This window comes from Notechis scutatus, chromosome 14, assembly GCF_049901735.1.
Source record: "Notechis scutatus isolate UNSWTSFEM ecotype Mainland chromosome 14, rNotScu1.2, whole genome shotgun sequence".
NCBI classification, from domain to species: Eukaryota; Metazoa; Chordata; class Lepidosauria; order Squamata; family Elapidae; genus Notechis; species Notechis scutatus.
In genome coordinates, this window is record NC_142022.1 from 463,434 (window position 1) to 482,344 (window position 18,911).

General features: G+C 41.9%; 1 protein-coding gene and 1 long non-coding RNA gene across 8 annotated transcripts in view; one reads left to right on the top strand and one right to left on the bottom strand.

Moving 5' to 3' along the window:
- The window catches only part of LOC113424675 (cystatin-like), a 56,950-nt gene extending 45,851 nt beyond the window's left edge, over window positions 1-11,099 (bottom strand). The window contains exons 1-4 of one of the 7 annotated variants that reach the window (XR_015745328.1): window positions 9,378-9,564; window positions 6,968-7,132; window positions 2,609-6,821; window positions 1,298-2,572 (exon numbers count right to left, since the gene is read on the bottom strand). Coding sequence is in view for 2 of the 7 variants with exons in the window: in XM_026686481.2 (XP_026542266.2) it covers window positions 5,068-6,780 (1,713 nt within the window). In the remaining 5 variants the exon portion in view is untranslated. Of the gene's footprint in view, window positions 1-1,297; window positions 6,822-6,967; window positions 7,170-9,377; window positions 9,567-10,841 lie in introns of those variants that run through there. The other 6 variants (XR_015745330.1, XR_015745331.1, XR_015745329.1 and 3 more) reach the window with 6 other exon arrangements.
- LOC148129481 (uncharacterized) overlaps window positions 1-18,911 on the top strand; it is a 342,063-nt gene that overhangs the window by 755 nt on the left and 322,397 nt on the right. The gene's annotated exons all lie outside the window — the stretch shown is intronic.

The following is an 18,911-nucleotide window of genomic DNA, read 5'->3' on the forward strand; positions in this document are numbered from 1 at the left end:
TGGAGAAGGCTGCCCAAATGTTAATGGAAGTAGGATTTCCCCTTCTAACCAAGTTACTGGTTTGCTCACTAGGTTAGTCCAAGAACTAAAAAAACTGCATTCACACATCAGGCTAATCCTCCCCAGTTTTAACCAGGATTAGGGTTGAGTGTATGATTTTGCAAAGGTACAACCAGCTCAGCCCAGTTTTCATCAGGCAAACCCAGAAAACTATGTAACAGGAACCAGGTTGGATGTGTTATAGGAACAACCCATGAATCATGAATGTTGTACAGTATTGTAAGAGAAGGGCTTGTGTAACTCATTTGTCAGATGCTTTGGAAAATAAATCAACCCCTTTCCTGTGAAAAGCCTCCAAGTATCGGAAGATGGCTAACATGTCACCCCTGAGCCTTCTCTTCATTAGGCTAATCATACCAGGCTTCTTATAATCTCTTCTCTGCACATTGTCTAGAGACATGATACATCTGTTTTGTATTGTAGTGACCAGAACTGGGTTCGGTATTCCTAGTGTGGTCTTACTGACTGGATAGCACAGATGGTCTCTTCCAACTCTTTTCCTGTAGTTCTCTTTAAAATAAGATACCGTTTTTGGTTCAGTATATTGTAGGAACAAGTTCCCAGGACAGGTAGTCCTCAACTTACGACCTCAATTAAGGCACATTTATGTTACTGAGAAATTTGTTAAGTTTTATCCCATTTTATGACTTTTCTTGCCATGTTTCTTAAGTGAACCACTGCAGTTGTTAGTAACATGGTTGTTAAGTGAATCGGGTTGCCTTACTGACTTTTGTCAGGTTACAAGAGGAGATCACATGACCCTGGGACACTGCAACTGTCATAAGCATGAGTCAGTTGGCAAGCCTCTGAATTTTGATCACATGACCAAGGGATGCTGGTCATTTTTCACATGACCCATTTTTCACATTACCTGAAGCCAAGCAGGAGAAACCAGTCGGGTTGAACAGAGTTTATTGTCTCCATTCATCACATACCACTTCCTGTTGGACTGTGTCACAGGCAGGCGGGATCTGAGTCCCAAATAGCATCAGAAGCAGGTCTGGTCTCATCACAGAGGCCCCTGGGGAGCCTGTGATTCATCCTCTGGTTCAGCCTTGAAGCAGCTTCCAGCTCAGGGAAACAAATGTGCGTGTTTTTTTTCCACACTGGCTTCATCCTTTTGATGTGGAAACACATCTGCTGTAAAGGATTTTAACATTTTAGTTTCTCAGGTTGCTCTCCTTCTCTCCTTCCTCTCCTTCTTTTGACTTGCGGGTCATACAAAGAAAAGTCCATCTTAAACAGAAATGATCAAATGTATTTATTGTGTGGGCTCAAACCAGCTTAATCAGCTATCTTGTGGTCATAAACATCCATAAAACTTGGTATAGATATTTGTTCCCTGCTTGTACAATACATTTAACCCAATCAGATTACGTGAGGATCTGCATTCACAAGTTAAATATGATTCGTGTTCCTCTTGGGAGCTCTTTTTATGGTTTGCTGTTTCTTTTATATAAAGTCATATAAATAGGTTTAGTCAATAATTGAGTTAGGAAAATTGTACATACACAACATATAAGAAACTACAATAACCACCCTTTACATTACTGGCTGTTTAAAACACAGTGATGTGTTTAAAAGCTTCTTAATCAGCCTCTTAACAAATTAATAATCTTTAACAGGCCCACTGCCTTCCAAATGTATAATTCCCATGCCCAGAATAGAATACAGAATATCCGAATCGGAAGGCATTTTGGAGGTCTTCTAGAGACCTACACAAATTCCAGACAAATAAATCTCTTCTTGGAAACCTCCAGTGATGGAGCCCCCACAACTTCTGAAGGCAACCTGTTCCACTGGTTAATTGTTCTGTCAGGAAATTCCTCCTTAGTTCAAAGATGGATCTCTTCTTGACAAATTTCCATCTGTTATTTCTCCTGCCTTCAGGTGTTTTAGGAGAATAGGTTGACAGCGCCTCAGATATTGGAAGGCTGCTATCATGTCACCCCTAGTCCTTCTTTTCAATAGGCTAAACATACCCAGTTCCTGCAGCTCTTCATCATGTTTTAGTCCCGATGCCTTATCATCTTTGTAGCGCTTTTCTGCACTCTTTCTATAGAGTCTCAACATCTTTTTTATATCATGGCGACCAAAACTGGATGCAATATTTCAAGTGTGGTTTGACCAGAGCAGTACAAAGCAGTACTAGCAGATCTTGTGATCTTGGAACTATCCCTCTGTTGATGCAGCCTAGGACTGCGTTGGCCTTTTTGGCAGCTGGCTCATATTTAAGTGTTTGTCCACTAGGACTCCAAGATCCCTCTCGCAGCTTCTACTGCTTAGTCAGGTCTTGCCTCTTCTATACCTGTGTGTTTGGTAAAACCTTATTTTTCTTGCTACTGGATTGCATTTTGTTAGCTAGGGGCCAGTGTTCAAGTCTTTCAACTTCTCTCTGAATCTTGAGCCTATCTTCTAAAGTGCTGACAATTCCTAACAGCTTGGTGTCACCTGAAAATTTGATGAGTTCCCTTTCTATCATTCTAAATTGTTATCAAGACGTTGAAGAATACTGGGTCTAGGGCAGAATCCTGGGGTCCACCACTACATGCTTCTCTCCATAAAGGTGTAGCTCCATAAAGGTGTAGGACTAGAGGATAATGGGGTTTGGCAGCCAGATACAGCTACATCTGTCTACCTCACATTTTTCTGTATTATTAAGAAGTAAGTAGTAAATATTTTGTCAAGATGGATTATAGTTATCACCTGAAATTAACTTTTCACTGATGGACTTTTGGAGTTTGGTGACTTCAAAATATGCTGAATTCAATTCTTATCATATACAGCTAGCCATAGCCTGCTGGTTGTGGTTAATGGGTATTGTAGTCCAATACACAATATATGAAGCAATTTTGTTTTGCTATAAAGTTCATAATAAATGAAATACTGTAATCAGCAAACATTCCATTTGTGATTTTCTCCAAGCATGTAATATAGCTTCAATTAACTGTTGATGACCATTGTTATAATTTCATTTTAAAAATATATTTGCCTCTTAATTTTTCCCACCTTCGACCAAAGCCACTTTTTCCTTTCTCTCTACTAGGTTTCCGAATATTAATTTTCTCTCATGAAGGGTTTGTGTGAAATCATTCTAAACCTTTGGATGATTTAAATCAAGGCATTAATTTCAATTTTGCTATTTTAAGTTAGAAACCTACATCTCTACATTTCACAGATTTTAGTATTTATGAATATCTGTAGAGAAGCAAGAAATGGGGACTTGAACACCTCAAATTCAAACATTTAATTGCAAATTATTTTGTTAATGTGCTTATTTATTTAAATCTATACAGATAGTCCTCAACTTACAGCAGTAACTGTTCAAAGTTACAACCGCACTGAAAAAAAGTGACATGACCATTTTTCAGTTACAACCTTTGCAGCATCTCCATGATCGTATGATCAAAATTCGGACACTTGGCAACTGGTTCTTGTTTATGACCGTTGCAATGTCCCAGGGTCATGTGATCCCCTTTTGCAACCTTTTGATAAGCAAAGTCAATGGGGAAGCCAGATAAATTTAACAAACTTGTTACTAACTTAACAATCATAGTGATTCTCTTAACAACGGTAGTAAGAAAGGTTGTAAAATGGGGCAAAACTCACTTAATGAAGTCTGGCTTAACAACAGAAATTTTGGGCTTCATTGTCGTAAGTCGAGGATTACCTGTATTTACACTAATTTGGTGAATAAAGGGCCACTTTAAAAAAAAAAACAATGCCTACTTTTTTCCTTTTTGGAAAGTTGCATTTCTTACCATTTGTCTGATTCATTTTGAGGATTTGACTACTGTTTAAATGACCTCTGCTAGCTTCCAAGCAACAAAATTGTTCCTGCACCGCAGAACTGCTTGAGCCCAGGCCTGATACTATGGTTGAGTACCATAATTGAATTTTATTAAAGAGATTCTTCATTAATAATGCAGGGTCCATCATACGGCACTGGGAATCTTCTCTCTGGGTTTGATGGATTTCTAAAGAGATCCGGTGGTTCATCCATTGCTCTATTTTGTCTTCTCAGCTTAGTTGCTCAAATGTTCTTTGAATGAGAAGTCTTCTATAACTTCTGGCACATTATTTAGCTCTTCAACCAGAAGCTGACTTTCTAAACCAGATGTAGCTGTTGCTTTTGCCAGATTTCTCCATGGGCAAAAAGAGAGGGGGGGAATATTAGGGTTTTTTTGCCTTGAAAGCCCCTTCAAAGTATTTTTTTCAAAGAAGCACTAACTGGTAAAATAACTTTTAAAAAATGGCTTTTTTATCCATCAGTCCAGCTATTAAGCAGTGAAAGAGGGTTGGCTATTAAGCTTGGAAATGGATTGAAATCTCAACTCCTAAAAGAGTGCTGCTTTTCAGATGTTATTAAACCATTATAGCAGAGCTCAGGTAGAAGATCCTAGATTGCAGGACATCTTGCTCTGTGCTACACTGTGAGTCTGCCAACTTCATGACATCGCAAAACTGCCTTCAAAAGTAAAAATAACTTGGAAAAAGGGTTTTCCCTTCAGTTTTGCTATCAATCCCAAACCTGGTTCAATGAAAAGATTTCTGAATCAGTAATGAGGGGTTAAAGGCCACAACTAATGACAAAAACAGAACAACCATCACTGATACTTCTAATTATAGATGATACTCTAAAGCAGAGATCCTCAATCCCTGGTCTCTGGACCTACACTGGGCTGCGGCATGCCAGAAACTGGTCTGTGCATACAAGTGAAGCCCCATCCATGAGGTGGCAGGCTGCATGTGGAATCACGCCCCCACCGTTCCACGGTAAAACCATTCTCCACAAAACCAGTTCCTAGTGCCCAAAAGGATGGGGGCCGCTGCCCTAAAATTCTACTGTGTACAGATGGTACATCCCAAAAGACACATAGCTTTTCCTGTTATTTCCTGTGGTGTGCACGTGCATTTCTCTTCAGAACAAAGCACGCACAAAAATGTTTCCAACGGTTATTTTTAAAATTAAATGAAAGGCCATTCAAGCATATCCTTTCCGTTGTGTCAATGAAAAGAAGCGCTCCATTCCATATTTACACTGTGGGAGGGAATTGCGAAGAAGAACTGCGCAATTTTTAACAGTTCTGAATAGCATTCAATGGCTTTGGCCTTCAGGAAGTATTTAGTCCACTTTTGATGTGAAAGCAGATGCTGGAACTCTTCTTCGTCGCTGGAAGCTTCCACAAATTTTTTCAGGTTGTTGAACTGGTCAAAACACCTGATGTCATCAATCTCTACACCTTTCTCAATCAAATAAGTGATACATGCTTCCACGTCACTCCAGCTGGGTGTGTCACTCAGGGCCATCCACGCGAAGCAAGAAAACTCTTGCAGAGATGACATCCACATCTCCAGGTAGTCTATGCAATGACTGTAGAGGCGACGCACCGCATCAGAGAAGGCGTCGCATCCTTCCTCCAGCCCCTCCTTACGCTTGTCTGCAAGCATCCCCTTCACCGTCAGGGACATGAAGTTCTGGGCTCTTCGGTCCAGCAGGATGGTGTGCACAGAGTCCAGCGTCTTCATCACTTCCACGAGGGAGTTATTTTCCCGCTCCATCTCTTCAATGTGCAAATGGAAGGCGTTCATCAGCGAGTGCATGTGCCAAAGGTAGAGCTCGCTGAACTCGTGCTCAAAGAAGCTCTTGAGCACGGCGGGCGAGTTGCTCTGGCCCAAGAAGAAGGACTTCAGGGCCGAGTGCATCTGGAGCAACTTTGTGATGCCGGGGAACAAGGACAGCCACCGAGTCTTGCTGTGGGAGAGCAGCCGCTTGTACTCCACCTCCACAAACTCGCAGTATTCTTGCAGGGATTCCGTCCGCACCGCGTAGATGTGAAAGTACTGGTAGATCTTTAGGATGATGTTCTCAACGTCCACCTCGAGGGCATCTGCTCCGTGGTGGATGCAGTTGTGCAAAATGTGGGCAGGGCAGTACACCCCGATCAACGTCTCCCTCTGGAGGGATTTCTTCAGCTGGGCAAACACAGTCCTCGCCTCCTCGCCTTGCCGAAGTTCACCAAACATGGTGTTGCAGTTGTCCCCCGCGAACGCCACGCACTTCTGAAGCAATCTGTGTTTCTTAAGAGCTTTGACAAGAGAGTCTGAAACATCCGTCTCAGTGGCCGTTTCCTGAAGGTCCAGGAGTTTGGTCTTCAAGCCGCCGTTCCTGTAGTCGTAATACTGGATGAGTACCGGGACCATTTTCACGGCCCTATGGCTGCTGTCATCTATGGCCACCCCGCAGAAAGGGATGCCGTGTTCTTCCAGGTCAATGCTCACTGCATGCTGGGCAAAGACTGAGTTCTCAAGAGCTTCTGTCCTGCTCCGGGTGTTGGAAAATTTTTGCACTATCTCTGCGTCAGGAAATATTTTTCTGAACAACTCAGAGGTGCGGCCTGCTGATTTGTAGCTGTTGCAACTTGGGATGGTGTGCAAGGGTAGCGTGCTGTCCGCTGCAGCAAGAGCATCCTCGGCTTTCGTGCCTGGAGTCCCCAAAAATTCAGTCAGCTTTGCAGACCAACTGTCTCCTCCGAGGGCTTTCTTGTGCTTTTCAGAGGACATGTGATACTCCAGGTCACTGGCACCTTTATGTGCCACTGACACAAATGTGCCAGCTTTGCAGACCAAGCATTCTGCTTCATAGTCATCTCTACCTTTACGAAAATGAGGATATTTCTGCTTCAGTTTGTCAGTAAAGACGCATTTTCGTTTAGGCATTTTGTATCTTCAGTGTGGCTTACAAACTGAGCCTGGGAACACTGCAAGCAATAAAATACAAGAACACAGGAAAGGTAAATAAACTCTAAATATCAATATATTCAATCGATATATTCTATTTCATATTAAATATTTATTCTACACACATTTATTATGTTTATAATTAGAAATAAATTATTTTGCTTACCAAAAGTGGTATAGGCTGAAGGATGCCACTTATTTAAGGTTAAGTCTAGCAGCTGTCTCAGTTTTTGATATTCAATGTCCAGAAAGTCATTCTTGAGACATTGTAATCCTCAGCTTATTCAGTTTCAATTTTGAGGAAATGTCTTTTTGTTGTTCTTACTGTCACCTAAATAGGTACAAACGGCAACAAAGTTTTCACATATCTAGGGGAATAGAAGACAGATAAGATTCTCTATTAAGAGGAAGTGTTTCTGGCCTTCTACACTTTTTGGTGAATGGATCTCTTTAGTATCTATAGAAGTTGAGCCTAAATACTGTTGGATATTTTCTGTCAAGCATATTGTAGGAATACAACTATTGTCTTAACATTGTATTATACATAAACATTACATACAGTTATGTTATGTTATCCTGGTTTAGATTCAACCATGTTGTATAAAGCAAGACAGTGTCATACATTATTAGTTCAAGGAAAATTAATTCACTTCTGTAGGGAGTATGATTGTACGGCCACAGTTTTGAGTTGCCTTTTAAAAGAGTTTGTAGTAGTGTGAGAACATAAGGGACTGCATTCAAGGCCTTTCTCAGATAACAAGCATGCATTCATCCCAGACTCGTGCCAACTTCTGCATAAAGAAAACAAAGTTGAGTGATAAGTGACACATTAAACAAACCAAAAGGGGGCTCAAATGTCTTCCCTACAATATTTGGGTTTCCATACCTCAGAAAAAAAGACCAAGGTGTACAAAATAATGTGTCTAACTCAGAAAAATGCACAAGGAGATTCTCCAGACAGCACATCATTAACTTTCACATTTTGTGGAAGTCATTGTCACAAAATGTGAAAACAAATACATTAAAGAAAGAGGGTCTATTAAGGATTATTGCATTACTAATTACTAATTACTAAGAAATACATGGGAATAGAGGGGGCAAGGGAGGAAGAGACCCACTCCCAAGGCCACATGAAGAACCAATACTGCCTTGACCCATTTCAGCACAGCATTTCCTATGACTGGTAACCAGGGTTCCTGGGAATAAACTGATGCCAGACTAGTCAGATGACACAGATGTTGCTAAATGGCCCGGTTTTGTGTTCCCAAGACACCCTAACTTGCTCCTCAACCTGTAAAGCATTAGCGGAGGGAAAGGGTTTCCTTGTGAGAAAAATCTTCCCAATCCCAGCTGTTTGGGATTGAAATTAGGGAAGGCTGGGTCAGGCCCAGAAAATGCTGAATAAAGCGTCCCTGAGAACTATCCCAAATATCTTGGTTTTATAGAGATAAGAGTGGATTCTGCACCAGAAAAAGGAGCTGCAAATACATACTTTCTCCTGCTATTTCTCCTCCCCAAATGTCATCATCTTTTATTCTGAGGCAAAAAGTGAATTCCAGACATAATGACACTGAGATTTTAGTTACTGATACATCTACGAGGCAGGAAAAAAACAGAGAAGCAAATAATATTTTTTTGTTTGAATGGGTGTGCCCCCCTCAAAAAGTTACATTTTCCAGCACAAATTCGCTCACTTTAACACATTCTGATCAGCTTGGTACTTCTGTGAGCTTCCTCCTTGCTGTACTAGCAAGTGCATAGGGCCATATATTTTATATCCTATCTATTGAATCACCTACTTGGTATCCCTCATTAAGGCATATGGAACTTTTTCAATAAACACATCTTAATCTTAGCACTACCTAACTCTGGGATCTGGCTGGAAACTAACTTAAGATTCTCTGCCCCGAAACAGTAGACCAGAACCAAGCCACCTCATCCTCCAGATGCTGCACTGCACATGTAGTCATGGAGAAAAACATTTAGTTAAACCCTGGACCTTTCTTGGCCAAATGCCTATTTTCCAAATGAATATGCCTGCATATGACCATCTTTATTAGGATTTATTGTCTGCTTTTTTACAGGGAAAAACGACAGTACTCATAACTACTTAGACAAAAATATTCAATAAAGCAATATGCACTGCCTCTCTTAAAAAATGTTCCACGCCTTCAACCCTCTTTCTTTTGATCCCTATCACATTCCCTCCATCTTGGCTTCTTTTCTGCTTTGTGATCCTTGGGGCTGAGTGGGTTCTTTCGTATTGCTCACTGGACCATCAAAGAGCTTTTGAGATGTGTTATTGACAGTATTATTCCTAGACTCTCAATCAACAATAAATTAACACAACACTGGACAACCACATCAAATAGAAAAAAAGGTAAAAGGGAAAGGAAGCCACAATTGGGTGCAAAGTCCAGATCACTGAACAAGGATACAGGGCTTTCTGTATTCTGTTTGCTGGCCACTTAGTGGCTGTCTGGATTCTTGCAAGCTAGTTAGGGCAGTCCCACACATCCAGGCACTCCTAAAAAGGGTGTCCCCACTAGCCAACCCCCTGTGCCTGTTAATCTCACCTCATAGAAGGCAGGTACACAGAGAAAGCTCTGGATACCTTCTTTCCTTTCGGTGCCCTCCAGAAATCCTGGAACTGAACTCTCATGCATCCACACATTCATCACACGCACAAGCCTGGATGGAGGAAAATTCCATGCCGCTCCAGGAAGGTGGTGTTGATGGGGGGGGGGAGGGAGGCTGGGGGTGGAAGAGGAAGTAAAACAAGATCCGGCTGTTGATTCACCATCTTACAGATCCTCCCCCCTCCAAGCCACCACAAATAGCCGCATAGTACAGAATGCAATCAAAAGAGAGGGGAGCCACCCTTAGGGTGAGTTTGCACATTTATATAATTCTGCAGTTGCTGTTGTCGGAGCAGGCGAAATATTCTGTTTGGAAAACCAACACGTGAGCATGCAGGTTTTTCCCCCCTCTGGATGTATTCAATGCAGCGAGTCTGGAACGAAGGGCGAGAGGCTGGATTTCTAAAGCCTTCCAGATAAACAAAGAACAAAATATTGACTGTCTTTCTTTTTAATCCTTACTTGACTCAGTCTTCCAGATGCCTTGTACAACAGGTTTTCCCCACCCACCCCAGTCACAGAAACTGCACGCCCCACATCAGCTAAGCATGGCCTTTAACCCAGCCTGTACCTTATGTTTGTGCACAATGGCACAAATACACATTTGTGCAGGGATATTGATTTGTAAACCACAATTTGGGGCTAATTGGAACATAGCGTTACTATTTATTTAACGGACAAGGATAAAAACACTTCACGGCTTAATTCAAAGTGTGATTCAATATCTGGATTTGGATACCCTGTATGCCCCACTATGGTTTTGGTTCGGTATTTTGGAAGCTGAGGTTCCTGGCTGATTGTAGTATAATTTATAAAGGGAGGTGTGGTGAAGTTTTGTGCAAACTCTGAATTGTTGGCAACTTCATCACCCTAACACCAGCCTCCTTAATCTTCTGTAAATTCAGTCATCTCCAGGAATTCCCATCTGACATGGCTGCCCTATCCTTCTTAGGACTCAGGCAGCTAAAAAGGCAGAGCCTTCCATGAAAGTGGAAAATCACAAGCAACGAATCACTATTTTCTGCGGCAGCTAATTACCGCCATCTCTGCGCTGCAATCGGCACAAAAAATAAAACTGGATAAAATAATAAATTATAAAACTGAACATATAGGAGTAAAATTGTCACGGCGACAAAAACCATTGGCACCAACCCAGTCTAATCAATCTCATAAGCATCTAGGAAGGAAATTAAGTGAGATTTCTAAGGGAGGCCATTCCACACAATGGAGGCCACCTCAGAAAAGTGAACCTCCGAAATGAAGTAGACTAAAAGCATCTCCAACTATGACCAGTGCAGAAACCAGTATTTGCAAACAGTGGTCTGTAAATATTTAAGAAGCCCCATCCATGAGAGGCCCTAAAGATCAAAATAGCATTTTGAATTGAAGCCAGAAACCTACCAGCAGTCAAATGGAGCACCCACAACATGGGTATCTGAAACAGCATTTCAAGTAGTCAAGTTTCTGTGTAATCTTCAGTGGCACCTGGTGGCGATCTGATCAGGTGGGTCATAAGGTCCAGCTCTAAATAAAGCTGCAACTGCTGCACCAGCCAGAGCTGGGCAAAGGACAACAGCCATGGCCTCCACTGTGTATCCAGCAGGATCCCCATTTTGAGGACTTGCTGACAGCGACACCCCATCCAAAGTTAAGACTGGAACACACAGGTAGTCCCTAAACAAAACGTGCATCTGGTTAATATTTGCTTTCCAGCCTGTTTTCATCCCACCAAGATGTCAAGACACCATATCTGATTTCTATAACATATCTGGCCCCCATCCAAATGGAAATATTGATATTGATGTCCCAAAGTTGATTTTTAAGGAAGGCAATTGGACTTTCTTGCCTCCTGAAAAAGCACACCCATGACCTGGACACCCATGACCTGGATGACTGAGAATCTCCATAGAGATTGATATTGATGGCAACTGTCTTCAAAGCAACAATTATCCTGTTAAAGTAGGGGTGAGGGCACTGAATCTTGCAGGAGCCCCCCAAAATGAGCTCCTACCAGGGCAATCTCTTCTCACCTTCCCCACCCCCACCCTGTGGGTACCACCCAAGGACAGTGAGAACAGTAAACCAATGGGATAGAAGATGCCTTCAGAAGTTGTGGGAGCTTCATCACTGGAAGCCTTCAAGAAGAAACTGGACTGCCCATTTGTCAGAAATGGTGTCGTAGGGTCTGCTTGAGTGGAGGGTTGGACTAGATGACCTACAAGGTCCTTTCCAACTCTATTAATCTGTAACAGACCTGCACCAAGACAGTGTGCCTAATCTCCAACTGTCATGTGAGAATCACAAGTAAATCTTGGTGTATAGTGTCAAAAACTATTCCGGACTCCTCCGCCACCTGTTCTAGATCCCAATGAAGGTCCGTCCTCCATCTTCTTTGCAGAAGGAAGGAATTGGAAGTACAACAAAAACTGGGAAACGCAACAGCTAAAGTGGACAAAGACATCAAGCCTCATAATGCCCAGTTAATATTTCCTCAGGGCCATGCTCTATAGATCCTTCCAAAAGGCCTACCATGAAACATCAGAGACCTCAACCACAGAAACGAGAATAATTTACATCACTAGGAGAATGATTCAAGCAAATCATTCTCCTAGTGATGTAAATTATTGTTTCTGTGGTTGAGGAATACTAAGGGAGGAATAATAAGCATAACAGAGTTGGAAGGGAGCTTGTAGGTCATCTAGTCCACCTCCCCAAAGCAGGAGACCTTATGGGAGTTAAGAGAATGCTGTTGCAACCAAATACAGTAAAGGTGCTTGTGAGAACTGAGGTGCAATGACCCATAAGAATATTGCCTTGGAGAGACCTAGAAAAGTTTGAGCAGGGGGTTGGACTAGATGACCTCCAAAGTCCGTTCCAACATATCCCATTCTGGACAAATGGCTGTCCAGACTCTTCTTAAATCTCTTCCAGCCCTTTGTCCGTTTTTTTTAATCCCTTACGCTTCTCCAGGTCAATTAAAGAGCTTTCGGTCACCCAAGTGCGAAGGCTAACAAATGAACGCAACAAAATGGGCGGTGAATTCAGTCCCCAGGTTCCCTATGTCATGTTTACACAATGGAAACTCAGGCCTAACAGTCGGTTCTGTCACCCGAGGCAAACGGAGATATACCAGCCCTGCTTGAAACACGTAACAAACATTATTTCTTCACATATTGTGAATAAAGTAAGCGTCAAAAAAAATCCCCTCAGAAAAGGCCGGAAGCGGGAGGGATGGGGGAGCAAACGGCGTAGCAGAGTTGCGCGTGCGCATTGCGGTCCTGCGGCATCCGGAACCTTCCCGGCTGCCTAGGACTGGTTTGAGCCGGTTAGAACCAGCCGCTCCTGCTCCCCCTCCCTTCGCCTGGCGGAGCGGACGCTGCTGCGACATAATCGCCTCTCCACCCTCCCCGCCCTTCGCTCACGGTATCCCTCCGCGCCTCGTGAGCCCCGCCTCCCTTTCCTCTCAACGTTAAGATGGCGTCTGCGCCGAGAGCGAACACAAAATGGCCGCCGAGCTGCCTTGTCCAACTGCTGGGAGGGAGGGGCGGACTTTTAACAATCCCCTTTTGGTTGGGTTTCCATTCCCGGGTCGGATTTCCATGCTAATATTGCATGAAGTTAAACGCTGGGTATAATCTGGACTCATTGGAGGCATTGGAGGACAAAGCAACTAAAAGAATTAAGGACGTGCCTTAATTAATTAAAACCCATATGATTTAATGTGTATTGGGGGGTGGGGGAGAGAGTAGGAGAGGACGTGCTTTTGCCCTATTAGCGCTTTGCAAACTCTCAGGAGTCAAATCCTGGTAAGCCATGGAGGTGTTTGACAATTCCCTGGCTGGTCTACCTTGCAGGGATGATCTGGATATAAACATGGAGACTTGCACTACATTATTGTACCTCAAAAGAACAAGGCGGTATAAACCCCCTTTTAAAATCAAAATATAAGCTGACTTAAAACCTAAGTAGTGGCATTTGGGAAAAAGCAGTACTTTGTAACTTAACATTTGGGGCATTTTCTGTAACAAGGTTATACAGCAATCCTTGTATAGCTTAGAAACCAAATATGCAGTTTGCAGTTTAGTCTCAGAGTGTATAGATGCAGGTAATCCTCGAATTATGACCACAATTGAGCCCAAAATTTATGTTGCTCAGTGAAAAATGTGTTAAGTGAGTTTTGCCTCATTTTACGACCTTGCCACAACTCTTAAGTGAATCACTGCAGTCAAGTTAGCAATATGATTGTTAGGTGAATCTGGCTTCCCTATTGACTTTGCCTGTTAGAAGTTTCCAAAAGGGGATCACATGACCCCTGGACATTGCAACCCTCATGAGTCAGTTGTTGCAATGGTCATAAGTGTGAAAAATGGTGATAAGTCACTTTTTTTCAGTGCTGTTGTAACTTTGAATGGTCACTAAATGAACTGTTACTTCTGGTTTATAAATTACATTATAAATTACTTGGGGCAAAATACAAGGATCAATCTTGCATAATGTTTCCTAAATTGTTTTCTGCTTAAAAAGGCTCAGGGGGGCATAACAACTCAACATTTTAACAATGTTTTGAGAATCACGTATTAGTTTGGGAGAAAATACTAATTATACAACTAATCAACAAGTCCTTTTCCCCCTACAGGCCTTTGTATGCAAAGGCACTATTTTTTCTGAGGTAGGTGGTGGAAGGAGCTGCAGATTCCAGGGTGTGAGATGTCCACCTATAAATAGTGGCTCGAGCTTTTCCGTTGTCAGAGCTGTAGGGAGGTTAGAAGAGATTGGGGGGTTGTTTTTTGTTGAAGAGATAACTAGACTTTAAAAAGGAAAATAAAAGCCTAAAATTCTTAAAAAGGGATAGCTAAGGATTTTTTTAAAAACAATTGAGGCTTTTATTCAATTGAAGTGCTTAGTTAACAGCTACTTAATGCTTAAAAAGTATAGGCAACCTAGGCAAATTCTAAATTAAACCAGAAAATAAGATTGGAGAAGAATATCTTTAAAATATAGCGATAAATTACTGTCAAAGGGCTTAATTTTTTTTAAAAATATGCCCTGGAATCTGAGATCAAGACAGAAAATAAGGATAAGAAAAATATGCTCAAGGCTTTGATGAAAGATCAAGAAAATGGAAGATAGAAAACAAGATACAATGGAAGATGGTAGAATTTTTTTTAAATGCTGGAATTTTCAGCTTTAGATGAAAAAATAGGTTCAGGGGTAAAAAATAGCTTGAGTAGAGTCTGCTTGAAGCAGAGTGATGAAGAAAAAAAGAAAAGGGTTTTATTTTTCAAAAGAAGGGGCAACAAGACACACTCGATTTTAAAAAAAACCCTGTGAGCCTTGTTGCTGAAGTAGGAAAAACAAGACAGAAGACTTCAACAGAGGCAAGAAAAAAAAACAGGCAAGGGTGGAAGGCATCTTAGAAGATGAAGAGAGAAGGAAAGACAGGTGAGGGAAAAAAAGAAGCCAAAGATCTCGCAGAAGATGAAGAGAGAAGGAAAGACAGGTGGGGGGGGAAAAAGCCGAAGATCTTCGCTAAAGAAGTAGAAAACTTGGCGAAGAGGAAGGCAAAAAAAGGACTTAAACAACCCTCTACTTGCCCAGTGCTAGTTTTAACTTTTTAGCTAAGGCTGTGGCGATGGTGAACCAAAAGCCATTTTAAGAGGGCATTGGCTTTAATCTCCCCAAGGACTTGTTTTGTAACCTCATATAGGTCAGGATGCTGTTTAAAAAAGCAAGTTTGGAGATAAGATGCCAAAAAAAGACTTTTTTTAAAAAAAGCTGTTTTCTCAACTGGTGTGAACAAGGAAAGCTAGGAAGTCGGTAGATTCACCCCATCCCTCAAGGAAGCCAAGCTGTTTGTGAAGCAGGGAAGGAAAAGCAAGTAGAAGAGAGGTCATGGGAAGATGCCTTAGATGATTCTAGAACAACCCAAGAATCTGGTGTTGGGGAACCATGAAGAGAGGGAAAGAAGACCGTAAAAAAAAAAAAGTCCTGTGTGTATCGTAGTTGGTAACCGCCTCATCTTGTGGCAACCGTCTTTTTTATTTAGGGGCTGCGCTGTTCATAAATATTGGGGTTTGTCTGGGGAGGGGATGTTGGTCTCTCTCTTTACAGGTGTACTTAGTCGGCTGTGTGCTGGGAACCTATGGGGCAGTCTTCGCAAGCCAACCAAGCCAGCAGTTTCCTGTGCTTAAAAAGTAGCCATTGTTTCTGCGTGCTCCCTCTTCCTCCCCCTCCCTCCCTCCCTCGAAAATAGTAGCTAGGATCCTTGAGGCTGTGTGTAAACCACCCTCCCCAGAATGGGTGAGTCGAGCTCTTGGTGGGGACGACAGCATTGCAGGTAGAGTGCATAAAAAGAGGGTTGAGAATTGTATTTGATTTTTAGCCATTTGTGGGCGGAGAGCTGTTTTGGGTGGAGGGGAGGGCATTGCAATGTTGTTGAGATTTTGTCCCTTCAGGTGTATGTAGAGCCAGAGGAATCTACAAAAGTCCCATGTGTTTCATAAGGAAAAAAAAGTGCCAAGGAAGTGACTTGAGGATGACTTGAAATAACTCCAGTGTAAACAAGCAAAGGAAGGAACATAATGAAACCAGGCAATGGAAACTTAAAACTCGTAGGAGGAGAAGTGGCTTCTTGGCATCTGTAGTGGGGGAGGAACTGCGCAGGACCATAAGTCCAACCTCTTGTGTAACCACCCTTTTTTTTTTCTCCCTGCAAGAGGGCTAAGTATACAGATATTCAGACAGCAAACTGATTGATTTGGGAGTGTGTGTGTGGGGGTGGGGGGGTGGGGGGAGGATAAATGCCAGCTTCTTTCTAGCTTCTCTGCAGGTACTCTATAGCGTCCTCTGGTGGCTTGACTTAGAAGTTGCTTCTTGCTGTTCTTAATGGCAAAGACCACCCTCCCTCTGAGGCTGGAGCTCACTTTCCTGGGAAGAAAGGACAGTGCCTAGAATTGGAAGTGGTTGTGGAATTGTGATCCATTTACGCAGCATGTGCGGAAGAGAGCTGGGAAGTTTAAAAAAGCTAAGTGCTTGAGGGAAAAAAATACTAGTGTTCCATATGAAGTTGGAGGGGAGCTTTTAATTAACCAGCATTATGGGAGGGGGGAGGGAGAATAATTATCTGTGTTTTTTTTAGATTATTTCTCCAGGATATCCATAACTTTTAGGTCTGGAAAAATAAGCTAGTCTGGCAAGTAATTTTCTGCAGTAGAAATTGAGACAATTGGAAGAAATTGGCCTTTAATGGCAAATGCTTATACAGAAGTGATTTCCAGCTAAAAGGCTGTGTAAGATGACCGATCTGTAAAAATAGATCCAACTCTCACATTTCCTATTAAGGGGAGGAGAAGGAAGGCCCCTGAGAATATACTGATGTGGATTTTTTCTGAAAGGAAGGCTTGGAAATTTAAAATTCTGGGGCTGCAATGCCCAGGTGGGAAACAAGTGAAAAGAGGAAATCATAATCTGTAGATATAGGAGTTTGTGGTTCTCTTTTGGCATCTTTTGCAGGTACTTAATCTCTCTTAAGAGACTTCAGGGAGAGAAAAGAGAAGGAACTGAATGATCCTGTGTGTATATTCGTTCCGGGGGTAGTTGGTATAATTTTTGCAAGTAAGATTCTGCTTTTGATTGTTTGCCTTTTAGTAATTCAAATCATTGGTTTTAAGAATGAGTTGCATTAATTCTGTAAGCCTGAAAAAAATTGAACATTAGTGATTGCAGACTTTTCCCAATTAATATTACAACAGTAATCATAATCTCCATTGACTGCTCATAGCTCATGATGTATCTTGTCTTGTATTGAGGGGTGGGGGAGGGTGGCCTGTGGAACAACTCTTGTCTAGACCTTTTTCAGATCCGTCCTCTCAACATTAACCACCTGAAAAGCCTTGGCATCATAAAAAGCAGAGGGAGCAACATCGTTGCCAATAATAAAGGCAGAAATACTCTAGATGGCCTCTTGCTTGATGGAAAAAGGTCCCAGATGTTTAACAGGTGAAAAAGCCAGAATCTCTGCCAACGATGGGGGAAAAAGATCCACAAAGCTATAAGCAGTGAAGCAGGCAAATTTGAAGTGTATGAAATCAAATGTGAAATTTCCTAACCTTCTTGTGGAAATGAGGAGCACACATTAAGAAGCAGTGCATGAAGGCCTGTGTCTACCAATGGCAATATTAACCAATTAAGAGAATCTTCAGGGGAAACATGGCAAAGGTGCTTTCTCTACCCAGCTGGCTTCAAAATATTTGATGTGTGAATGATTTCCTAAATCTTAAGATGGAATTGAAGAGAGAATAATGAGAGAGAGAGAGAAAAGCATGGTAGAATTGGATCACTCCTCTTTGGGACTGGAGAGCAGGCGATTTGTGTTGGTGGTTTTGCCTCAGCAAAGGTTTGCTTCATGTCATCTGGGAGCTGAACTGGTAACAGATAAGTTTGACCATTTCTAAAAGAATTGCATGTTAGGGGGAAAGTGAGTTAAATGTTCATTTCCAGGGCTTTAGGAATGAAATCTTGGAATTTCATAATGCATTATAGCCCCTTTCAGGTTTTAAGGCGTTTGCTGGGCTGCCTGTGGCCCCCAGATACCTTCTAAATGAGCTATTGCTCAGTTGATAAAGGCTCTTTATCCTATTCCCAGGCCTCGACTGCCTTCCTTGCCGCCTCCTTGTGCTATAGAGGCCACTTCAAGTGGCACTTAATTGATGACAGCAAAGGAGTGCCTTTGTGTAGCCCTTGAGTTACCTGTATAAAGTCTTGCACATACCAGTATTTTTGTACAGTAATAAATGCTCAGTATTTGCCAAAGGGATAGGAAGTTGTATCTTTTGTCACCGTTCAAATAAAACATGCTGTTTCTGGGTTCATTTTTAATTGTTACTTTGTGAATAGTTCTGTGGCATTTGGTGTGGGTGGGTGGGGTTTTCTTCTTGATCTTTCAGAATCTTTCTCCACGAACACCATCTGATCTCTATTGGACAAGAACAGAAAAATAGAGGTGAAGACTCTAAATCAGGCAGGAGATTTCCTTTGCACAATGTTTTCCTCTCTTCCCTCCATCATTGAGAAAAAATATATATATAAAATCCAGGCGCTTGGCAATACTATATAGTGATCTTCTAACTAAGAATGCTCTTGTGGGACGATTTCTAAAATACTTAAAACTAGACAAGTTGGGGAAAAAATACTTAGAGGTTTTGGGGTAAGTAACGATATTCTTTAACATGCTAATTTAGGAAGCTCCCTTCTACCTAGAGTTTTATCCTTTGCTCAGCTAAACTGGGTAACCCCTAAATTCATAAGGATCAAGTATGTGCATTAACAGTATGAATAACACACCTAAGCTTCTATATTTAGAAATCTGCATGCCACTTAAATCTGCTTGCATTCATCTCTGGTAGCACTAGTGATATCTGTTCCAATGCCACCCATGGAAGGGATTGGGGGGGGCAACCACTTGTTTGGTGT